General features: G+C 38.9%; 1 protein-coding gene across 4 annotated transcripts in view; it reads right to left on the reverse strand.

Annotated features, from left to right (window-relative positions):
- The window catches only part of Mctp2 (multiple C2 and transmembrane domain containing 2), a 238291-nt gene that overhangs the window by 37498 nt on the left and 174681 nt on the right, over positions 1 to 26112 (reverse strand). For all 4 annotated transcript variants that reach the window (XM_060367331.1, XM_060367332.1, XM_060367333.1 and 1 more), the window contains 2 exons: positions 9179 to 9301; positions 3727 to 3780 (listed from right to left, as the gene is read on the reverse strand). In XM_060367331.1, the coding sequence (XP_060223314.1) occupies positions 3727 to 3780; positions 9179 to 9301 (177 nt within the window). The remainder of the gene's footprint in view (positions 1 to 3726; positions 3781 to 9178; positions 9302 to 26112) is intronic.

Raw genomic sequence — 26112 nt, forward strand, 5'->3', positions numbered from 1 at the left:
ACCTTGAAGTTTAAGCAAATCTAGTTTAGCAAATACCCAAGAATAGTGTTCTGGCTGGTTTTTGACAACTTGACACACGAAAGAGTCATTTAAAAAAAAGGGAAAATGCTGAGAAAATGCTCCTGACAGACTGGACTCTAGACAAGTCTATAGGACATTTTCTTGATTAATAACGAATGCGAAGGGCCCACTACACCACGTGTGGTTCCACCCCTGGGTTAGTAGTCCCAGGTACTATGAGAAAGCAGGCTGAATAACCCACAAGAAGCAAGACAGTAAGCAGCACCCCTCTATGGCCTCTTCATCAGCTCCTGCCTCCATGCTCCTGCCCTACTTGGGTTCATGCCCTGATTTTTCTAAATGATGGGCCACATCGTGAAAGAGCAAGCTGAAAGAAATCAAACCCTCTCCTCCCCGAGTTGCTTTTCATCATGGAGTTTTATGGTAGCCATAGAAACCCTAAGACAAGAAGCAAGAGTGACATGATACAGAAAGAGACTAAAACTATGCCAGGCTCCCTAGCAACAGAAAGGTGTGTTTATCAGAAATACCATAGATAGCTGAGTTTTTTTTTTTTTTTTCAGTTCAGATTTTTTTCTTTAGGAAATTATATAAAAATATAAAACTAAGGAAATAAAATAACATGGCTATGGCCACAAACTATGAAAAGAACTTATTGGAATGCCTTAATAGAAATGTCTCAGAACTGAATACACCCTCAAGTGAGTGTTGGCCCCTTTGTCAACTCTCTCCACACGGGACAGGTTGATAGCACTGTTCTGTGTATTCCACACTAGGTCCTGACCCATTTCTGTGGAAGCCTCTTCAAATGTGTTCTGCAACCTCCCTTGCCCAGAAAGAGTTGAAACGCAGCACATACGGCTTCATCTCCAGAACCGCAGGAAGCTCTTGAACAGATCTGAGTCTGGATTAGACCTTGGATAGGACTGTGTTGCCTCATAGCATGTTGGAGAGTGCATGAGAGCCATTCTCTTCATCACTGTAGCTGTGGCTACTTGCAAGAGAACCTTAAGATCAGGCCTGTTAGCTGCTGACCTTCCCTCAAAGACAGAGGTGCTGAAAAGGGTGACAGGACCCTCACCTGAGATTCGAGCCACTCCCCCCAAGCCTCCTAACCAGCTGTGTGTGATTCTGCTCTAGTTTCACACACAGCCTCCTGATCTCTGGCAATACCAGAGATACTGTGGAAAATTTGCCTTGCGTGTGGGGATGGGGACTTCACCTGTACAGCTTTGAGGAAGTTGTCATTTATCTTAGGTATAAGTTTTCAGTGGTGCAGCTGATTTGGGAGTAACTCATGCTTCTATAAATAATCCCTTACCCATGTTCTATAACAAGTCCCATCAACCCACCGGGGTCACAGGTTTGACTATGGTGAAATGTGTTTTTTGTTTTTGGTTTTCTTTTCCCCGCACTTGGTGCCCTACCACAGGTGAGATGCCATTTTTTTTTAATATCTGCCCAGTGAAAGAGGTCCCAAAATACTTCTTTATCTAGTTATTTATGATTATATGATACAGTAGCTCACTTTTTATCTCACCCTGTTCTCAAACTCACAACAATCCTCCTGCTTCAGCCTTACAGGCATTGGGATTACACTCTGAGCTACCATGAAAGGGTCTGTTCCCTGCTGCTGGAGGCTTTTCCTTATTTGATATGTTAAAGACACTCAAGTGTCTTTTAACAAGTGTCCCCAGGGGGTAAATGCTGTACTCTTTCAAGGGTGGCACATTTAATCAGATTTGGATGAAACAAAAATCTGCCTCACTTTTAAGCTCTGGTTTTTAAAAACTTTAAATTCTGCCTCGTGTGATATTGTGATATAATAAGAAATACATATTTTCTCTTGGGTCCTGGCCATTGGCCAGAACTCTTAAAGCTCTTGAGCTTTGCTCAGTGATAAGAGCAGCAGGAGTGTGTTCTGTTACATTTAGTTTTTGTCTTTAGTTCCTGAAACAGGGCCAGATCTGGAGAAGTGGGAGGAGAACCTTTTGCCGTGCAGAAAGAACAAGCTCTGCTCAGCCACACCTGAGTTTAAGGGTGTGTGGTACCTTCTGGAAAGCCCCTAACACGAGGTGCTTCATAGGAACCATAGAAACCAAGCATCTGACAACAGGGCTGAAATTTGCTGCTGTATCCTCTCCCAAGCTCCTGACCCTCTAACCACACAGTCAGACTCTTCTACCACCAATGGTCACTGTTGTACCTAATCAATCTTGTGTTGATTGAGAAACATACACACAATAACAGAAGCACCAAACAGTGTCGGGAGACTTCTGTGTGGGCAAAGGTAAGGAACGGCTGGGTCTACAGTCAGTGGGGAAGCCACACACCCTGTCCCAAGCTTGCCCTTCTCATCACTTCTATTTGATCGTTCCCAAGCTGAATCATTTCTCATAAGCCAATAAAGGGAAGTAAACAGACTTCTAAGTGTGTGAGCAATTCTAGAAATGTATTGAACCCTGGGGATAAATTATGGGAACCCCACTTACAGCTGGTTGTGGGAAGTACAGGGGGGTGGCCTTGCAAGTGGCCTCAGACTCACTTGTAAGTTTCTTTGGCCAAACAGACCTTTATGCGCCTAGCTTAGTCTTCACCTAACACCCGATGGTTTGAAACTCCTTGAATCAGTTAATCAGTAACTACTAGAGAAGAAGCTTACACCTCTATCACCTCAACTCTGGAAAGAAACACATTTATTTTTTTTTTAAATAATCTGTGTTTTTAGTCTATTGTATCTTTAATAATGATCGCTTTCAGACAACAGAAAAGATTCGCTCTGTAATACACTCATTGGCTTCAAATGGGCAAAACCATCTGGTCCCCTCAATTAACTGCAAGGCTCCAGTGTCACAGAACCAGTCTTTGAATTAATGTCTGTTCAGCGGGCATTTATATTGCACACTTGCTCTTCAGGTTCTCCTTCCTGCCCTTTCTTCTCTCACAAGCCTCCTCCATGCGACCACCATGACCCCCCCCCCCTGTGACGCCCGGATTTTAAGGAACTGGAAGTCCATTAAGCTCAAAGCGTCTCATTTGGTACTTCAATTTTTTTTTTTCATTTTGTTCCAGAAGGTTTGTCTGAAAGTGTAATGACAACAAAAGCAGCAGATTTGAGAGATTCTCCCAGGAGAAGGGAAGGGACAGATGTACACAGACGTATAGCAGAGACTGCTGCCAGCAGCAGCTGAGAAAGTGACAGGCTCACGAGTGGGTGACCACCCCACGGCGCGGACATGAACCTAAAGGAGCAGCCATTTCCCTTGATTTGCTCTTGACTTATCAGGCTCCCTTTCATCAGCAGAGAAAGGATTATCTTGGCTTGCGTCCCGAGTCTTAGAAAAGTTCAGTTATTTGCTTGTGTTTTACCCTCTTTCCATCTCATTTTAAAAAATCTAAGAAAAGACCAAATACCACAGTACCCATCAGAGCAATGAACATGCATTATCATTTAAAAAAAAATCACTGTGAGATGTTAGAAGTAGTCATTACTGCTGTGATATATATATTAGAAGTAAATATTTTAGCCATTCTATTTTTGAAAAATCAAGAGGTTGTTGTTGTTGTTGTTGTTGTTGTTATTTTGACCACAGTGTTTCTATAATATTACATAATGCCAAGAACCCAAAACAACCAGAATCTGGAAAAACACAGTGTGGCCAACATCAGTTCCTGCTAAGTGTCTGTCATCAGCATACCACTTACCTTCTCCTCTTCCTCCTCTTCATCCTCCTCCTCCTCATCTCTGTCTGTGCTCTCCTGAAAGGAAACCCCGTCGCTTGTTAATTAACCAAATATCACCTGGGATGACCCAAATGCAAACGAAACAGACACAAGTTGAAAACAAACAGACACAGTTGAAGTTTTAAAACAGAAGCATTAGTATGTTTTGAAACTCATTACATCCTCTTGTAAAAACTCACACTTGAAAAGTTCAGAGACACTGTGGCAAGGTTATAAATGATATGTGCAATTGAGCTGGAACCATTAGGTATAAGTAAAGCTGTTGTGCAAGTGCCTTTAGACAGTATCCACCTTCAAAACTGCATAGGCAGCTTATCTTTTCTGTAAACAGTTTTGTTCGTGTCTGGCAAATAAACCAACTGCTATGTTAAGGCTGAAAATACTAAGCTCATAGTTATAAGGACCTCTCTCTCCCTTCTCTTTGAAGCCATTACTGAAACACTCTACGGTAGAAAATGCACTTATCTGAATATAATCACAGTTAAAAATGTTATATTTCCCCCCTTGGGGTTGCAGGGACAGAGAAAGGAAGGGAGCCAAAGGCTCTGATATTGACTAACAGGTGTGTGATTTTTAGACCAGGTGCTAGACTGCAGCTGCGTTTCTACTGGGCTCATTCAGAGCAATTTAGATATCCTGTCTGTTTAATAGGAACCATTTTATACCACATACTTTCAGTGCCTAAAAGTGAACATCAATCAAATATGATGGCACATGCCCTACTCCTAGTATTCAGCAGACAGAGATAGAGAAATCTCTGTGAGTTTAAAGCTGGACTCTGCATAGCCAGTGTCAAGACTGTGTGTGCAAGTGTGTGGAGAGAGAGAGAGAGAAAGAGAGAGGGAGGGAGGGAGGGAGGAAGGAAGGAAGGAAGGAAGGAAGGAAGGAAGGAAGGAAAGGAAGGAAGAAGGAAGGAAGGAAGGAAGGAAGGAAGGAAGGAAAGAAAGAAAGAAAGAAAGAAAGAAAGAAAGAAAGAAAGAAAGAAAGAAAGAAAGAAAGAAAGATTACCATCAGTTGGTGCAATCAGATGGGTTCAGTAGCAGGAGAAGAATGAGGGAATATGGAGACTGAAGCACCAACCAAGGACCATACATGGACTGGACCCAGGCCCTCTATAGATATGTAGGTAATGGGCAGCTTAGTCCTCATGTGGGTTGCCTAGTAAGGGGAGCAGGGGCTGTCTCTGACATAGACTCTGTTACTTGCTTTTGGTTACTTCCCTCTGGCAGAGCTGCCTTGCCAGGCCACAGGGAAGAGGATGCACTCAGTCCTTATGTAACTCAATGTGCCAGGGTGGGTTGGTGGGGGAGCTCCCCTTTTCTGAAGGGTAGGGGAAGGGGAATAGGGGGAAGAGAGAGGAAGGGTAGGGCAGGTAGGAGAAGAGGGAGGGGGGTATGATCTGAATGTAAAGTGAAAGAAAGAAAAAAGAAAGGAAGGAAGGGAGGGAGGGAGAAGGAAGGAAGGAAGGAAGAAAGGAAGGAAGGAAAGGAAGGAAGGAAGGAAGGAAGGAAGGAAGGAAGGAAGGAAGGAAGGAAGGAAGGAAGGAAGGAAGGAAGGAAGGAAGGAAAGATTACCATCAGTTGCTGCAATCAGATGGGTTCAGGAGCAGAGGGAGAAGACTCAGTATTAGAAAACCAGGGACTTTTTAAACTTGAAGATTTACTTTTCTGCTCAAGATTTACTTTTCAGACTTCCTGTTTACTAATGCTACACCACTTTCAAGTAATTTTCTTCGTTAAAACTGTTAAAGAAGTGACCAGAGGGCTTTATTCCGCCAAATCTCTGAGCAGTCAGCAAGTAACTTCTCTGAGGCTGGCGCTTCCTTATCTCTGATCATCCTCATGAGCTTCAGCTGTCAGTCTGTAAGACACTTACGGCCTATATAGGGAATTAGCTTTCTCAAAACTGGCAACACTCATGCCTCATAAAAGCCAACTGACACATAGGAATGCAGTGAGGAAAGGTTAGCAGGGTAAACACATTACAGTTGGGAAAGTTAGACATCATCATTTTGAGATTTCTGCAGCTTGTCCCTGTAACTTTGGGCCCATCACACCGCTGTTTTACATCTTCCTTTCACTAGGCATGATAAAATTAAAATGGAAGTTCCTGTCTCATTCACAGTGGTCTTACCAAGACTGAATTAAGCAGCGAATTTTAATATGTTTTTTTGAAATAAAAAGTTCCTAACAATGCAAATTTATATTCCTACCCGTAAAGAGATATTTATGCACATCTGTACACACATATGTATACACACAAATATATGCACTTCTGCAATAGGAAAAAGAAGATCTCATACACGTGGTGGCAAGAAAAAAATCTGGCTAAGCATCGCACCAGTGTGATTGACAGCATTTACCATCACAGATGTTTCCCATTAGAGATGTTTCTCTAATTTATATTCATATAAAATCTAGTATATAAATACATATAAACTAAAAACCTATTTTTTGTTACTTGGTTATTCCATCTTTTTAAAATTATTTTTATTTAATTACAGTTCATTCACTTTGTATTCCCCCTTTACCTCCCTCCCTTCTTCCCTCCCAATCCTACCTCCCTCTTCCCCACCCCTGTCACTCTCCCAGTCCACTGATTAGGGAGATCCTCTTCCCCCTCCCTCTGATCCTAATCTATCAGGTCTCATCAGGAGTGGCTGCATTGTCTTCTTCTGTGGCCTGGTAAGGCTGCTCCCCCATTGGGGGCAGGTGATCAAAGAGCAGGCCAATCAGTTCCTGTCAGAGACAGTCCCTGTCCTCTTACTAGGGAGCCCACTTGGACACTGAACTGCCATGGGCTACCTCTGTGCAGGGGTTCCAGGCCATCTCCATGAGTGGTCCTTGGTTGGAGTATCAGTTTCAGAAAAGACCCCTGTGCTCAGATTTTTTCAATCTGTTGCTGTCCTTGTGGAGCTCCTGTCCTCTCCAGGTCTTATTTTATCTAGTGTTAAATGCCCAGTGAAAGTTTCTATATAAAATTACAGGTAAATCCCAAGCCTACATAATCAATATGTGTCTTCTATGAATGCTGTTTGTTTTCAGCTGGAAGTCAAAGGTGTTGCCATTGAGTAAATCTTTTATTATCAGTGTAGTAGTCTATTGTTGCTATTTTCGATCTGTTGCTGTCCTTGTGAGCTCCTGTCCTCTCCAGGTCTTACTATCTCCCACTTCTTTCATAAGACTCCCCACACTCTGCCCAAAGTTTGGCTATGAGTCTCAGCATCTGCCTCGATACCATGCAGGGTAGAGCCTTTCAGAGGCCCTCTGTGGTAGGCTCCTATCTTATTCCCTGTTTTCTCCCTCCTCTGATGTCCATCCTTATTGCCTTTCTGAAAGGGGATTAAACATCTTAGCCAGAGTCCTCCTTCCTAATTAGTTTCGTTAGGTGTACAGATTTTAGTAAGTTTATCCTATATAATATGTCTAATATCCACTTATGAGTGAGTATATACCCTGTGTGCTTTCTGCTTCTGGGATACCTCACTTAGGATGATCTTTTCCAGTTCCCACCATTTACCTACAAATTTCATGATTTCCTTGTTTTTTTATTGCTGAGTAATATTCCATTGTGTAGATGTACCACAATTTCTGTATTCATTCCTTAACTGAGGGACATATGGGTTGTTTCCAGCTTCTGGCTATTACAAATAAAGCTGCTACAAATATGGTTGAGCAAATGTCCTTGCTGCATACTTGAGAGTCTTTTGGATATATGCCTAGGAGTGGTATAGCTGGACCTTGAGGAAGCACTATTCCTAATTATCTGAGATAGTTCCAGATTGATTTCCAAAGTGGTTGTGTAAGTTTACACTCCCACCAGCAGTGGAGAGGGATTCCCCTTTCTCCACATCTTCTCCAGCATGTGTTGTCACTTGAGTAATTCATCTTAGTCATTCTGAGGGGTGTAAGGTGAAATCTCAGGGTCGTTTTAATTTGCATTTCCCTGATGACTAAGGACGTTGAACATTTCCTTAAGTGTTTCTCTGCTATTGGATATTCCTCTATTGAGAATTCTCTGTTTGGCTCTGTACCCCATTTTTTAATTGGATTACTTGATTTGTTGCTGTAAACCCACACACTTATGGACACCTGGTTCTTGACAAAGAAGCCAAAACCATACAATGGAAAAAAGACAACATCTTCAACAAATGGTGCTGGTCCAACTGGATGTCTACATGTAGAAAAATGCAAATAGATTCATACTTATCACCCTGCACAAAACTAAAGTCCAAGTGGATTAAAGACCTCAACATAAAACAGACACACTAAACCTGTTAGAAGAAAAAGTGAGGAAGAGCCTTGAACTCATTGGTACAGGAGACAACTTCCTGAACAGAACACCAACAACACAGGCTCTAAGAGCAATAATCAATATATGGGACCTCATGAAACTGAAAAGCTTCTGTAAAGCAAAGGACACTGTTGTCAGAACAAAACGACAACCTACAGATTGGGAAAGGATCTTCACCAACCCTATATCTGACAGAGAGCTAATATATAGTATATATAAAGAACTCAAGAAGTTAAACAGCAACAAATCAAGGAATCCAATTAAAAAATAGTTATTCTATCTTAATGATATGTCCATGACTATTTCATTAGATAATAAAAACCAAATGAAATCAGAAATGTCCTTCAATATCTATTCTCTCAAAGGTACTTTTAAAAACAAGAATATAAAAACTCATATGACAAGTTTGAATTAGAATCATGGAAAAACTCACTTTTAGACAATATTTTTACAAAGAAATTTATCAGGCACAGATATTTTAGAGTTTTGATTTTAAAGCCTGTTTCTTAAATCAGAAATGTCAAATTTTGATCCTAATGCTAGTTACCAAATTCAAGTTCTGGTTCACATAGAACCAAAACATACTGCCTGAGTTGGGATGGATGAGAGGAATCAGGAGGGCCAGAGAAGCAGACACCAAGGGATTTGCTTCAGAAGGGACAATGTCCCTTTTCACATAGAGGGATTTTGAGGGCTAACTGGCATTTGGGAATAGAGAGTGGGCACTCTGGAAGTGCCCTGGGGAATCCACAAGAGGAAGAATGGGCCAACCCAGCTTTCCAGAGAGTTTTTACAGTACTCTCAAAGATTATCCTCTACTGTTTAAAGGGTGATTTCTAGGAACCCTATCACAAACCAGATGAATGTACAGATTTCTAGGGAGGGTTCTTCTCATGTTAAGAACATCAGCTGAGATGTGGGAATATAAGCCATGAAAAAAGAAACATTCCAGAATCTGTGTGATAAAGCACATATTCTGAAAACTGGAAGCTGTGTACTTACACATCATTCTTCATGGTTCTAACACCGAATGGAGCATGACGTGGCCATGGTATTAATCCACTGCCACTATCCTATTTCTCATCAGGACACTGGAGGAACTCTGTGTCTCTTTGCTTACCTGGCTGTCCTGGGTACTGCTGCCTTTCCCTTTCATGGGTCTGAGGAAGTTGTACAGAAAGAGGAGTAGCAATGCCAGAGGGATCATGTAGAGTTCAAAATTCCAGACAGTGACCAAAAACATCTGCCAGGAAAACAAATAAGAATCCATGACTCTTGAATAAAACAGAGGATGGGAATTTCACATTGTTAATTCATTGACATTGCACGATTAACTTTAGGAATAGCTCAAAAGGGTGAAGGTGCAAATGGGTACAGCCATAATGAAAACCAGTGTGGCAGTTTCTAAAAGACCCAGGAAGAGATAAACTATATTACTAAGCTATATCATTACTGACATATACCCAAAGGACTGTATTTCCTATTATAGAGACAAGACATATGTTCAAACATGTTCATAACTGCTCTATTCAAAATAGCTGGGACAGGAAAATAACCTAGGTGTCCCTTAACTAATGAATAGATAATAAAAATGTGATGCCTATACACAATGGAGTTTTATTCCACTGTAAAGAAAAACGATATGTGCAGGTAAATGAATAAAACTGGAAAATATACTAAGTGACATAGCTAGACCCAGAAAATCAAATGTTACATGTTTTCACTCATGTGTATCTTACTGTCAAATCTTTAGATTTGTATAGAGTACCTACTGTAGAAACCAGGGAACTGGAAAGCAGCTTAGGGATATCTTAGGGAAGAGTGAATATTGGAACACAAGTGATATGAAGGGAAAAGGGGACATCATGAAAAGGGAGGTTTAAGTAGGGAGAAGGATGGGAGGGGAGGGCAGAGAACCAGGGTGGGGGAAGGAATAACCAACACAGAAGATGACTGAAAGATGAAACTGAAAGTTATAGGAAGTAAACAGATGATAGATGGATAGATGGATAGATAGATAGATAGATAGATAGATAGTTCCTCCCAGAAGTCAAAGGTTGATTTAAAAAACAAACAAACAAACATAAAGCTCAGTACCAGGTATGGGATACTTCTAAGCTATTCTCCAGAAATGTCAGAGACACTCAAAATAGAGTGCTGTCACTGCTCTTGGTTGCTAAGCAGAACTGCATTGATGAAAACAATGTTCATAGGAAATGGAGAAATAAAGTTGGTATTAATCAGGAAGCATCTTCTCTGTTGGTTAGATACCATAGCACTGGAAGGTAGTGAGTAGGCTGCTTGGAGAAAACAATCATTAACAGTTGTACCAAGCTTTTAACCCCATGAGCTACAAAAATGACTGGGTTGAAAAGTTATGCTCAGCATACAACAGTGGCACAAATAGTATAGGAGTAATCAACTACCTTCTGTTTGGATTTAAGACACCCTCCACAGGAAAAAAAAATGCTCTTTTAGTAATATAAATCTAGGCAGAAACCCTTTGCTGGAGAGACCACAGGCTCCAACGGACAAACCTACCACTACTATTCTGCTGAGTGGACAAGCCTCAAACTGCCCTTTAAATTCATACCTCAGCTATAGTTTAGTGTAGCTCTCAGACCTCATCAGAAATGATTCTACATTCAGGTGACATTGCTTAATACAAAAACTAACAGCTGGTCAGAATGCAGAGAATACATATCATTGGAATACTCATCCATAAAGAGAACATCTGTACCACAGCCTCTTTCCCCAGAGTTTAGGGACTGTTTCAGAAAAGATGAAAAGTCTGACTATAGAAGCCAGAGATCAGGGAGAACTGGGGTGAAACAGTGTCTTCTGGACATGGCAGGACTGCTGCACTGATAGATTCACAAAGGAGAAAGCGAGGGGTAATTGATGGCTTCTGTGGGAAGGAGACTCGGTTTTTTGTTTTTTGTTTTTAAGGTTGAAGCCTCCGGGCCCTGGTAGGTTGACTACACTCCAGTACATAGACACACACTCATAAGTACATGGGTATCACAAACTGAACTCAGTCGGTTATGGCAAAATCCTTGCCATCAGTAAAAAGGATTTGAACCGGGGAGAATGGGTACCAATATTTCAAACCACAGGTATTTAACATACATGCATGTTTCCCACATCTCTTTAAGAATCATAAATCGAGAAAGCTGTAAAACTGTAAAGCTCTTAGAATAGAATTAGGTATTACTTCTGATATTATGAAAATATGCATGCACCTGGACCCATCATTCTCAGCTTCGGTGACATGTGTCATTTGCTGTGGAAGGGCAAGTGAGAACTCAAGGCCCTAAGCTACAATACGTAAGACACACAGGGGCACAATCTCCAAGGACACAGAACAGGAGAACACAGGGCTGCCCTTTTGGGAAAACTACTGCAATACTTGGGACATATGTCCACACGTATTCTGTGAGATGAGTCACATGATTTGTAAATATCAGCTTCCAGTGTGTATAAAAAAAGAAACCTCAAGGTAGAATATTTCATCATAAATATAAAAACTTACTATCCAAAAGTAGTATTGTTTACTGCCCAGGACATTTTACTAAAATTTAAAAATCTTATAACCATTATAGATTGCTTAATTTTTTTTATTTTTGGTTGTCAGTACTAAATAATTCCACCCCCATTTTTCAAACTGGTTATAATTTTTATGAAAAATCATCTAATTTGAATATATTAATTTTTAAAATTAATAACCTTGCTGAATATTTTGTTCTTGTTTCAAATAGCATTGTGTTTTTTTTTTTTTTTAATTTGGGGATTTCTAAAATATATTCACATGAAGTATGTGTAAGAAGTATTTTCTGTTTCTTCCTTCCTGTGTTTATAACTTGGTGTTTCTTTAATTTCATTACTCCTACAAAGCAATGGACATAAAGATATGGGGAGAGATAGTATTGTCTAATTTCATACTTTAATGAAAATTGTTCTGGTTTTCTCTCTTTCTATCATTAAGCATGACATTAGCTTTTAGTTTGCAATGTATAAATCATGTAATACTAAGAATGTATACAAATCCATTCGGTTTTAATATGAGAAAATTCATAGAGGTGTTCATTTTAGTACTGTTGGTATCTCACAAATGATTTAAGAGCACTCCTTTGTATCTGCTCCAAATCTCCATTCATTCTAAGAAGAGTCTATTTCATGAGTGTTACTTCTTAAATCAGTAATGAATGGTGGCTAATCAATTGTCTTCTGTTTGTTTTCCATTTTTGCCATCTTCTGAAAAATAATGTTATCCTTCTCATTTTAATATATTAATAGGATATATTTATTTAAACAAAGTTTTTAAACATTCTTCTACTTGTTTGGGAAACTCCTTCACAAGGTCTAATGATCTCTCTCTCTCTCTCATCCCCAAAGCAATATATATATATATTTCTTTATATATATATATATATATATATATATATTTCTTTATATATATATATATATATATATATTGTTCTGCTGAACATACTAACACAAAAATACCTTTGCATTGATTCCAATGATATAAATTATTTGATTTTTGTGTTATTTTCATAAGCATTCTTCAACACCTTATGACACATGTTATAGTTTACATGGCCAAATATTTTAAGATGATAAAAATATATAGACCCCCCCAAGTGCTGAGATTTCCTCTGTCACTTTTCAGTTACTTGCTATTTTTATTTTTCAAAAATAATATACTGCAGGTAGTTCTTCCTGCTGTCAACAACCCTCCGCTGTCTCCTTCTCATCCCCAAAGCAATATTCTCTTAAAAATGGAGTGTCCTTCTCAAATGAACCCTTTCATTACCCATTAAAAACTGTTCATACCCAGCTATTTGCTTAAAAACCTGTAAAATATGACAATATTTTATTCAATAGAAGGTCTTACATTCTCTTTATTCATTAAACAAGAACATTCATTTTTACCTGGTATAGTTCTCCAGTCAAATGACTGTTCTTAACCTTTGATTGAAACTATGGCTTTTTCTTGTAATAAATGGTCAAACATGTAACCTCAAGGTTCGTGCTTCAGCATTCAACGTTCTACTACAGGAGTCCTATTATACTCTGAAATGATAAATCTATTTTTAATGATGATTGCATGTGTATGATCTTTATTCTTTTTCATTTTTTATAGTTAGAAACAAGCATCCAACTGAAAACTTTCTCTACAGTCACTTTTAGCAACTAAATTTATACATTAATCTAACTTTTTTAGATGTACAGTATCACTTTCTTCTCAAATATGCTGATGAAATTTCACCAGCCACTTCAGCAGAAAACATTTGTAAGAAAACTGTAACTATGTGTGTTGACAAATTTCTATGGAACATAATATCATACAGTCCAAAAGAAGGTTCATCCATATTTGTGTATCTCATTTTCCATTTCAGAATTTTTTATTTGGAGGGATGATTAGATAGATAGATAGATAGATAGATAGATAGATAGATAGATAGATATAATTATACAACAAATATGCTCTAATAATGACATTTGTTTCTTTCAGAACTGCTTTGGGATCTGTGAGTGTTTTCTCATTATCGACCCAAGAAATACTGCAGTCACAGTGATGGCACAGGTAATAACACTTTAAAAATGGTCCAGACAAATTAAAGTGTAAAGTACTATTTTAAAATACTTATGCCTCTTCAAAGCAAGGCTTTTAACATTATCTGTCATGGAGTTTATAATGCATTAAGTAGAAAACACAAAAACTCAACTATATAAGATGGTATGCAGATCAACTGAGGCAAGAAGCAGTGTTTATATGGATCAAATGGCATGTAATACCAATCCTAGGTTGACTATCAAAAGTTAAGGGATGATAACATGCACACAAATACGAATTTATTTGTAGCGTGTATAACATGTTTGTTCTTTGCCCCCGACCCCGTGTCCCTCTATCCTTTTTGTAGTCACCCGCCACCACCAATAGTAACCACCTGCACAAGGGGCTGGGAATTAAAAGAGACAGAGAACACAAACAGGAACATAAAGACAGTGCTCTGATCACGGTGCAGTCTTTATTACAGAGCAAGCCACTTATATAGGCAAACCGCAAGGGACTTTCTAAGTACACATATCCAAGCAAAACAGGAGGCTTAACCAAGCAAAATAGGAAACTTAATAAAGCAAAACGGGAGGTGTCTGCTGACAACAATGAGAATAGCGAGTCAGCATGACTTGCATGCACGTGACCACCTTAGGTCCAATGGCTACCTCACCTTTTCTTCTTCCCTTACCCTGTCTCTCTATTTCTCTGATACATACACTGAAAAATAAAATATAAAAGTAACCATATTTATACAAATGGAAACCTAAAAGACAAAAAAGGGAAATTAAGAAGAAACCATACAAATATCGAGAAAAATGAAATACTCATTTTTCTAAATCCAAAATACAATAATTACACTAAGTGTTAATGTGCTAAATATTATAAACATAACTGGCAGAGATTATAAACAACATCTAGAAAAAACAATAACTTAAATAACGGAGAAATTTATAGCAAAAATAAAGATTAACACAACTGAAAGATAAATTGGCTTAATGATCAAATAAAAGCATCTCCACTAAGAAAATTTGAGGTGCAAATAATATCACTTGAATTTATACTCAACATTGAAAGAAGAAACATTAGAGTAAAAGAAAACCTGCACAAGTAACTTTATAAAGTTGTTAGTACTGTGATATTCAAACCTGACAAAATTATTACAAAAAAGTCACAGTCAATGGCTAAAATGAGAGTACATACAAAATTCCTCACCCTTGAAACACAAAATCAAGGTATATACGGAAAACAAGGTATTAAAATCAAGACCAAGTAAAATACGTACAAGAACAGTAAAAATGTAGCTTAGTTTATATAAAACACAATGAAAATTACCATTTTGACAGAATAAAAGGTGAAAAATATGGATAAAGTATTTGACAAAAATTCCATGCTCATCTGTTCTTACAAAACATGTACAAGAAGAATTTCACCAACCTGGTAAGGAACATCAACAAAAATCATTTCGATGCTACATTTAATTAGTCTTGCAAGAATATTAACATAAAACACAGTATGGGTTTTATCCTATAGCAGACTACTTCCTCTCCTTCCACCCTATCTTCATTCCTAGTAGGCTGCACCCAATTCCACAGTGGATGCAGCTCTTCCCCTTCTTTCTACCCCCTTTTCTACTTAGGACCCCCAGTGGCCACACCAGGCTTGGACTCAGGGAGAAGAATTTTACTTTCCCTCCTGTCCTCCATTGCAATCTTTCCAGTCTCATTTCCAGTACCATAGCTGATGGCTTGCAGGGGCATCTCTTCCCACCCATCCTCTATTCTTGGGGGACTCCATCTGAAATCTTGGGATAGACTCAGATTGCCTCCTTTCTTTGGACTCTCTCAGTCCTTCTAGCCTTTTCCTTTTCCATTTTGTCAGCCCCATAAACCTAGAAACACTCTCAGTCTCTGATACACTGCTAGGTAAAAACTTAGACATAGAAGAGTGAACCTCAGACATTGAAGACAAGGTAGAAGAAATGGATAATGTCAAAAATGTTAAATATTAAAAAAAGAACCTCTAGGCACAAAACATCCAGGAAATTGAAGACACAATGGAAATAGCAAATCTATCAAAGATGTAGAAAACATTTTAAACACAATCATAGAATGAAATTTCTCTAATTTTAAGGAGATTACTATCAATTTACAAGATGCACACAGAACACTAAATAGACACAAGCAGAAATGAAATTCCTCATGATGCATAATAATCCAAACACCAAACATGAAAAATAAAGAATATTAAAAGACCAAGTAATATATAACGATCGAACTATAACACTTGATGCTCCAGTAGAAACACGGTAGCCAGATGAGCCTGGGCAGATAATCTGTAAACTCTAAGAGACTATAGAGGTCAGTCCAGACTACTAAAACCAAATTTAAGCAGAATTTTCTACCATATTAATGCTACTGAAGGCCTAGAAAGAAAACTTAAACCTGAAGAGGGTATCCACACCTAAAGAAACACAAAGGATTAACAAAAAGTGGAAAAACCCAAATCATATCAACAAAATAACAGGAATCAAATAACACTGCTCATGGGACTAACTTAATTATTAACTTTAATGTTACTAATATTAATGTTTTCAATTTCCCAAATAAAAAGGCACAGACTAATAGATTGGATTTGAAAACCAGATCCTTTATTCTGCTGCATCCAATAAACATACCTTAACATCAAGGCTAAACATCACCACAGCTTAAAAGAATAAGGAGAAAAGAAAGATTATTCCAAGCAAATGGACCCAGGAACAAAGCAGCTGTAGCCATTTTAGTATCTGACAAAATAAGCCTCAAACTAAAATGAATTAGAATATATAGGGAAGGACATACTTATTAATGGATTTGCCAAGAGGATATTACAATTTTAAATGTTTATACACTTATCACAAGAACATCCACTTTCCTAAATGAAACAATACTACAGCTAAAATCACATAGCAACCCTAACACCATAGTGAGTGACTTCAATATCAATAGACATGTTATCAAAAAATATCCTAAACGGAGAAATGATAGAGTTAAGTAATGTCATAAATTAAATGGACTTGGAAAATATTCATAGAAAACTCCATCCAAACACAAAAGAAAATCCTTTTCCTCAGCACTGCATGGAGTGTTCACCAAACTTGACCACATACTCAGACACAGAGTAAGTCTCAACAGTAACAAAAAAATCGAAATAAACCCCTGTATTCTATCTGACCACCATTGATTAAAGCTTGATATCCAACAAAGGAAACAACAGAAAGCTTAAAAATTCATGGAAACTGAATAACTCAGTACTGAATGAAAAATGAGTCGAGAAAGTATTATAAAATTATTAGAATTGAGTGAAAATGAAAGCAGAACTTAACTAAACCTATTGGACACAAAGAAGGTGATTCTAAGAGGCAAGCTCATAGCACTAGGTGCCTATATCAAACAGTTGGAGAGGTAGCCTATTAGTAAATTAGCAACACATGTAAAAGGTGGAATAAGAAGAAATAACAAACAAATAATTGGGCAACAAAAAGGAACCAAACTCAGGGCTGAAATCAATAAAATAGAAAAACAACAAAGAATCAATGAAACAAAGTTGGTTCTCTGAAAAAAGTCAATAAGATTGATAAACCCTTAGCCAAATTAACTAAAAGACAGAGAGAACATGGCTAAATTAATAAACTTAGAAACAAAGGGGGAACATCACAACAAACACCAAGGAAGTCCAGAAAATTATGAGGACATATTTTAACAATATATGCTCCACCATCTGGAAAACCAAAGTGAAATGTGTACATTTATTGATATATACAATCTACCAAAGTTAAATCATGATCAGATAAACAACTTAAACAGGCCCATAACCCCTAGTGAAATAGAGACAGTAAAAAAAAAAGGCTCTCAACCAGCCCTACACCCCAAAAAAGCCTAAAACCAGATAGATTTATCTCAGAATTCAACCAGACCTTCGAAGAAGAATTAATGTCAATCTTTCTCAAAATGGAAGTGAAAAGAATATTTCCTAATTCATTTTACAAGATGACAATTATCCTGATACCTAAAGCACATGAAAATCCAACAAAGAAAGAGAATTACACATCAATTTTCCTTATGAACATAGGTCTAAAAATTCTCAATGAAATACTTGCAAACCAGGCTGGAAAGATAGCTCAGAGGTTAAGAGCACTGGCTGCCCTTCCAAAGGTCCTGAGTTCAATTCCCAGTAAACCATGTGGTGGCTCACAACCATTTATAATCTGGTGACCTCTTCTGGTGTGTAGGTGTACATGCAGGCAGAACACTGTATACATAATAAATAAATCTTTTTTTTTTTAAAAAAGGTTCTTTTTTATAAAAACAAAACAAAACAAAAACCTTGCAAACCAAATCCAAGAACACATCAAAATGATGATTCACCATGGCCAAGTAGGTTTCATCCTGAAGATACAGGAAGGATTCGACATTTGCACATCAATAAATATAAACCCACCACATTAGTTTTACCTGGAGTTTGGTTAATGACACCAAGGAAACAAACCTACTATGCGTATCTCTCTGTCATCTTATTTTACACAAAATGAAGATGTGACAAGCCCGCAATCCTGCCTAACTATGAAACTCCCTCATTTTTTTTTTCACCAGAAATAATTTCTGCCTTGAAATTAATTAGCCAAACCTAGAGACATGACTCGGTAGCTAAAACTGTTCCCACCAAGCCTGATAACCTGAATTTACTCCCTGGGAGCCACATGATGAAAGAACAGAGCCCACCTGCATGTGCTATACCCTTCACACACTCAATCAGACACATACAGACATACAACATGCAATAAATAAATGTTGATAAATTCATTTACATACATATATTAATTTGACATACACGTATCCCTCTCATATATATGAGATATATTGTCAGAATGTCAAATAAGATAAAATGACCCATAAAGAGACTTTGTGTTTTCGTAGGAAAACCATAAAGATTGAAATACCATAAGGGCTCAGTAGCTCCAAGTTAACTATAAAGAATTTACTAGAATGGCCATGGGATATGAGCAAATCTCTCATACGGTCTTCTTTTGGATGCTGTTTCTTTGGGGATGACATGAGAAGGATGTTATCACATGTAATGAAGAGTCTTAAAAAACAAATCTGCCTGTATCTATAGGGCTTCACAGCAAAATTATTTGCAACCAGTTCAGTAATCATCTATTGAAACAACAAAGCTAGCAACCAACGGAATAGTTTCTACAAATTCCAGAAGATTGTTTCTAAATAGCTACATTGAGACATTGTCTATTGACATGGCTCCTCCTCTAAATCATTTTGCAGCTCTTCTTTTGAAGTTGTCCTCTGATTGTGTCCTTTTGCTCACTGACAATAGATCACAAAGTATTAAATAAGTAAGAAACAAAGGTTCTTTTTATCTCCTTTTTTATTCTTTATTAATTACATTTTATTCACTTTGTATCTGCCCTGTGGTTCCTTCCCTCCTCCTGTCCCAATCCCTCCCTTCCTCCACCCTCTGCATGCATGCCCCTCCCCAAGTCCATTGATAGGGGAGGTCTTCTTTTCCTTTCTTCTGATCCTAGTCAATTAGGTCTCATCAGGAGTGGCTGCATTGTCTTCTTCTGTGGCCTGGTAATGCTGCTTCCCCCTCAGAGGGAGGTAATTAAAGAGCAGGCCATCAGTTCATGTCATAGACAGTCCCTGTTCCTATTACAATGGAACCCACTTGAATACTGACCTGCCATGGGCTACATCTGTGCAGGGGTCTTACGTTATCTCTACGCATAGTCCTTAGTAGGTTTATCCTGTATTATATGTCTATATGAGTGAGTATGTACTGTGTGCATATTTCTGCTTCTGGGATAGCTCACTCAGGATGATCTTTTCCAGATCCCACCATTTACCTGCAAATTTCATGATTTCCTTGTTTTTTTTATTGCTGAGTAATATTCCATTGTGTAGATATACCACAATTTCTGCATCCATTCTTCAGTTGAGGGGCATCTGGGCTGTTTCCAGCTTCTGGCTATTACAAATAAGGCTGCTACAAACATAGTTAAGCAAATGTCCTTATTGTGTACTTGAGAATCTTTTGGATATATGCCTAGGAGTGGTATAGCTGGATCTTGAGGAAGCACTATTCCTAGTTGTCTGAGAAAGCGCCAGATTGCTTTCCAGAGTGGTTGTACAAGTTTAAATTCCCACCAGCAGTGGAGAGTTCCCCTTTCTTCACAACCTCTCTAGCATATGTTGTATCTTGAGTTTTTTATCTTAGCCATTCTGATGGGTGTAAGGTGAAATCTTAGGCTCCTTTTAATTTGCATTTCCCTGATGGCTAATGAGGTTAAGCATTTCTTTAAGTGTTTCTCTGCCATTCAATATTCCTCTATTGAGAATTCTCTGTTTAGATCTGTACTCTATTTTTAATTGGATTACTTGATTACAAATGGATCCATACTTATCACCCTGCACAAAACTAAAGTCCAAGTAGATCAAAGACCTCAACATAAAACCAGACACACTAAACCTGTTAGAAGAAAAAGTGGGGAAGAGCCTTGAACTCATTGGTACAGGAGACAACTTCCTGAACAGAACACCAAGAGCATAGGCTCTAAGAGCAATAATCAATAAATGGGACCTCATGAAACTGAAAAGCTTCTGTAAAGCAAAGGACACTGTCGTCAGAACAAAACGACAACCTACAGATTGGGAAAGGATCTTCACCAACCCTATATCTGACAGAGGACTCATATCCAGTATATATAAAGAAACAAAGGTTTTTAATAATATAAAAAAACACTAAAATGGTAAAAAATGAAGAAAAACAAGTATTAATTAAAAATTAGGGTTTGCATATTTGGGCTTATAAATTGTTTATGAAATTAGTGTTAAATGGAACCAAGAGCCCTGTGTGAACTTTGGTGTAGCTGCTTATCAAAAATATAGGCTACTTAACCATACCATGGAACAGCCATATTGCCATACTAAGCTGGATTCTGTAGCCATACCTTGCCTGGAACTCACTATATAGACCAGGCTACCCTTGAATTTGCAGTGATCTTTCTGTCTCTGCCTTCCTGTGGAGATGCAACATTCTGACAGTCTCTCTTACATTCTCAGAGACTGGAACTTGAGCTGGATCACACAGCTGTAGTTATTAACACACTTTGAAGTCACTGAGGCTTAAGAGTGCCACCCTACTGTTCACTAAGACTGTTTGTTTAACCTGCATTTAAGAGAACAATGTAACAATCAATCTTAGTTGACTTGGGTTTCTATGTGATCAGCTTTAACAACTTAAGCTAATGTGTAACTGAGATCTTTAATTAGGGATCTCCCATGCTCCTGACCCAGGCAATATATGTGTACCATTTGCACAAAGTTCCGAACACAGAGGTTGAAAGCAACATCCTAAAATATACCAGGAAAGTTGAGAGTTTATTGGTACTGGTTGATAAACATTGATGCTTGTTATCTGGGTCAATTGGGATCAGTTGGAGTCAGTGACTTAATCGCTTTTAAAGCTCTGTTAAGGAGTTTGGTAAAGTATTCCATTTCTTCTCCAGACAGACACACAGGGACAGACACAGACACAGGTGCAGGCATAGAATCAGATTTAACAGGACAGAGGGCAGAAGACACGGGAATCATGAAGCAGTGAATTCAAATCTTCACTCTCAACACCAGTGCACTCTTGGTGACTCAGAGTTAATCATTCATGCATGCAATCCATGCATTTCCCAAGTGCTGGGTTCCAGGAACATGCCACCATACCTGGCTCAGTTTTCATTAAATGTCTTCCCATGCTCCTCTGAGCAGTTCTTATGTGGGTTAGGCTTCTTGACACTTTCCATTTCACTCACAACCCAAAACAATCCCACATCACACATAAAGGACAGGCAACAAGTTTGTAAAGTACAAAGCACTAAACTGAATGAAAGAAAAGATGCAGCTAATGTGCAGTAACTGTTGACTTTTCACCTGTAATAATCATAACTTCAACTCTACACTCAGACAATAAATTCCTCATTATGCATTTGTGTCAAAGCCGGTAATTGAGCAGTTGAAAGCCTGACTTTGATAAATACATTTTTCACTATTATCAGCAAGTTCTCTATTCTTGTGTAAGAAACAGACTGAAAAAAAAATTAAATCTCTAGTTAATTTCCTATAAAGCTGGGTATCTGAGGAGGTCAAAAAACCAATAGTTCCATTGCATGAACTGGTGAGGGTCTCAACTCCTTTCTGAAGCATTATTATAGACTGTTTGGGATCTGCCCCAGAAGAGGACGAAAGAGCCATACTCCAGTCATCCTCCGGCTGGACAAGGTTTGCTGTGAATGGGCTCTCTCTCCAAAATCAGAGAGCAGCGCACTGTGAATATGACTAAAATTGAACCATTAACAGTCATTGGTCCTTTGTATTCATGGGAAGATCCGAATTAAAACAAGGTATGGGAGTATCTGATATTAACCAAGTGGAGTTGATTAGTGGAAGTGTAGCACTAGAATGAACAGTTCCTTCTGTTCAATTACACCCATCTGCAGCTCTGTTTCTTGGGCCTGAAAGCAGCAGGACTATTCACACCAAGTCTGTTCAGTATATACACTCACTCTGGTAAAAGCAAACTCAGGTGCCTTAACTTCCAAAGTGAGTAGTGAGTGATGCTATTTATAGCAAAGTAGCATTCCTTTAGGAATCCCACAAAGTATATCTTGGAGGACCTCCCTTAGCGTACTGATTTGCTTAATTGAAAAGTAAACTTGGGCTTGCTGTCAGAGCCACCCATTTCTGTCACTGTAGATAAAGATGCTGCCAAGATTTGGAATCTCCTTTTCCAGACAGGTATATTTAGAAGTTTTGAATCTATTATCATCAATAGGAGCTCAGGAAATTTTCTCTTAAGGTAGAGACACCCTTGTAAATCAGGAAAAATCCAAAAGGTCTTACAGAACAGCTCCCATACCCCTGTGTACATTCAACCCCACAATCTTTTTTCTCACTTACATGAAAGTTCAAGTCAAGGGAAAACAGAATAAGCCCACATTCAACTTGTGACCTCATATGTTGAAAATCTGCTGCCTCATGTAAATAAAATGTGCCTTTGATTAAACCTCCACAGACAACAATGATTCTCTTTATACATCTTCAGAATTCTATCTAATGTGTTACACTAAAGGACAAAAGCACTACGTTTAATGACAAGAGAATAGAAGATAAAGTCCCCTTTCAACTAGCTTAGAAACTGAAACTTTTAAGAGGATCACAAAATGAAAATATTTCCAGAGGGTCTCTAAAAGCCGAGAGGCAGATGTCTAGCTAACACCAAAGCCAGGAGATTGTTTATTTTAATAAAGCTATTCTATGTACAGCCTCAAATTAGGAGTGGCACCGAGACCAGGGACTGTCTAAACCATCACCACCTGTTTGCCCTGAAAAATCAATTAAAGTCACATTTTCATAGCAGCCACGTTCTGACCAATAAAAGGCAGACAGCTCTGCGATCCCGTTCCCCTCGTGACTCAAAGGGAACATACTGGAAACCTTCATCCTTAGCCTCACCTCACCTCCCTGTTCACATCTATGTGAACTAACCACAGTAAGAGCGGCCCTGGACGCAGTGGGGGTGGGGAGGCGCTGTATTGGGACTGGGAGAGAGAAAGTAAGAGGAGAGGAGAGCAAGAGGAGGGGAGGAATGCCAGCTCCCATCAGCTGCATATCAAGAAAGCGTCCACTTCTGAGTGAACTCCTCCTTTCTTCAAAGGTTATTATTTCTTTTTCTTCTCTCTTCTTCCTCCTGCTCCTCTTCCTCCTCCTCCTCCTCTTCGTCTTTCTCCTCCTTTTCCACCTTCTCTTTCTCCCTCCACCTTCAAAACAGAATTCTGTGCTGCATTTTCTGAGCAATAGAAGAGATCCAACTTTGGAAGTTGAAAGCAAGGGCAGAAAAGCCATCACGAGTGTTTTAGTAATTAAACGAATATGCATAATGAACCATATGCCCAAAGGGCCTGTTCTTCATGTGGGCCAGATTTTTGTTTGAATTTTTAATTTTTATATACAGATGAAACATTCAGTGCAATCTACCAACAGTGTGAGATAACACACAGAAAGGAAAACGTGTGAGAAGGAGTCCGCCATGTAGAAGCTGCGGCCAGAGATCCCAGGGAAGTGTGCCGCTGAAGATCCTGCTTCAGACGTGTTTTTCTCCCTCCAGCAATTGTTCCTGTCATCTGCTTAGAGTCTTCAAGACTCACATATACTGCACACACTGACAGCTTTATACAGGACGGGTAAAATACTGTGTTGTCGGCTAAGAAGTGTGAAAAATCTCAAGGGGCAAACAAGGATTTCTTTAAAAAAAAAAATCCTTCCACACCCATCACTCAGTACCATCGTGAAACACAGGGAATCCTCCCAGGTCTCTTTCACATGCTAGATAAACATTATACTGTGGGCTCCAGGCCATATACACAATCTGTATTCATAGTTGGGACTGATCTAAGAGGGATCCTTGCCTCTCAGTGATGCAACGGTGCCTAGTGAGGAGAGAACATTCACAGAGGTGTGCAGACCTGCCCTCCCTGCTCCTGTACGCACACAAATTACAAATGTAAGCAACGGACTCGCTGTGCTCTGCCAAACACAGACAACCAGTATTCCCTAAACTGCCAGGTGAGAGAATTGTTCAAGTGCCATTTTAATTGTTTGGTGAGTTTTAGGAATGATCACATTGTTTCTTGGGCTTCTGGGTATATAAGGTTTCCAGGTGTATAAGGTTTATTAAGTACAATCCAAAGGGGGGGGGCGGGTCATAGAAATGTTAACTTGAAGTTTACAGTGAAAGTCTGGACAAAGCTATTAGGTCCTATTTGTGGAATGGGTCTTGTAAACATTTTAAAACATGTGTGTCCTTGTGTGTGCATGTGTGCATGTGCACATGTTTAAGAGTATAAGTATTATGAAGATGCATGTATATGTGTGTATGTATTTGTGTGTGTGTGTGTGTGTGTGTGTGTGTGTGCATGTTTTGAGGAGGAAGTCACCCAGAGATGTTAATGCTCATACCTCCCCATATGTTTAACTGATCTACTGATCTAACCCCAATATATAAAATGTCACATATCATCCCAGCACTGAGAAGAGACTATGAAAACATATCAGTCCAAAAATCAATGCAGTTTTGGACCCTTTGTGATTGCCCCATGGGACACAGTGGCACTCTCCTTCTCACAGGGTAAATTCCAGGGTATTTAGGGAGCAAGTAAGAATAAAGTATCATCTCTGGTTACTTCCATCCCTCATTAGGGACATGGGCCTTCCAGCCTAGTGAGGAGACCTGATACAATAGTCTAGGTGGGAAGACAGATACACTTCAACTGCAGCAGAAGACAAAAACCTGCCAAGGAGCGTCACCTCTCCAGGCTGCTTAAATCCTTTAAGGAAGTATGTGAGCAATTAGAGAGGGAGTGTAATCTTTGCAGAGTGCATTAACACAACCGACCTCCCAGACAATAGATCAGACCTCAGACACATAATGCTTCCCTAAGGCTTTTTAGCCAGTGTATTTGATCTCTTAGTCACTCCTGCCCCTGATACTATAGGTATCATCCACCTCCAAGGCATTATTCATGGGCACCAGTGTCCACTGCAGAGACTGGACTTCAATCAAGCAGAAAGCCGCTGGATTGTCACCACAATCCGTAGCAAAATCCCTACCCTCATTTTTTTTTCCCAAGCTACAAAGCCAGTTCTGTGAAGTAAATGAGTTTCATTAATATGCATAGGTCATTTGATGGTCACAAGACAAGGATGGGGTTATCCCCAAAAAACACATGCCATGCTTTTGCTCTTAAAATTAACTTCATAATAGAGCCCCCCTGAAGAAAACACCACATGAGTGGTAAACATCCCAGTTATATGCAAAAAGCACAACACAGTTATATGCAAAAGAAAGCAAAGGGGGAAAATCAAATACAGTCCTTACACCACAAGCTTTTAAATCTCCTTCTGTCCTGCAGGCTTCTCAGCAGGACAACTGGTCAAGCAGTAACCTATTTCCCAATGAACACGTCCTCTCTGACTGCTAATCTCACAGTGGAAGCTTGGCTCTCATCATTTATTATAAACATTTTCGAGAACTGCTTACTACGATATATTTTTAATGGATTAGATTCTGGTCAGCTGCTAACAGAGTAGAGAACTGAATATTCTTCTTATGAAGGCTGCAAAATAGATTTTCAGGGGGTCGGACTCGCCTTCCCCTAGCCTCCCTCATGAGTAATTGAAAGAGCAATTGAAACAGAATATAAGAAGTCTGGTTTCTTCTCTCTCTCTCTCTCTCTCTCTCTCTCTCTCTCTCTCTCTCTCTCTCTCCATCTCCCTCTTCCTTTCCCTCCCCTCCCTTTCTCTCTCTCTCCTTCTCTTTCCCCCCTCCTCTCTCTTTCCTTTTATCCCCCCTTTCTATTACAAAACTGTCTGAATCCAAGGAAATAGTAG

The sequence above is a fragment of the Meriones unguiculatus genome, chromosome 14, assembly GCF_030254825.1.
Source record: "Meriones unguiculatus strain TT.TT164.6M chromosome 14, Bangor_MerUng_6.1, whole genome shotgun sequence".
Lineage (NCBI taxonomy): Eukaryota > Metazoa > Chordata > Mammalia > Rodentia > Muridae > Meriones > Meriones unguiculatus.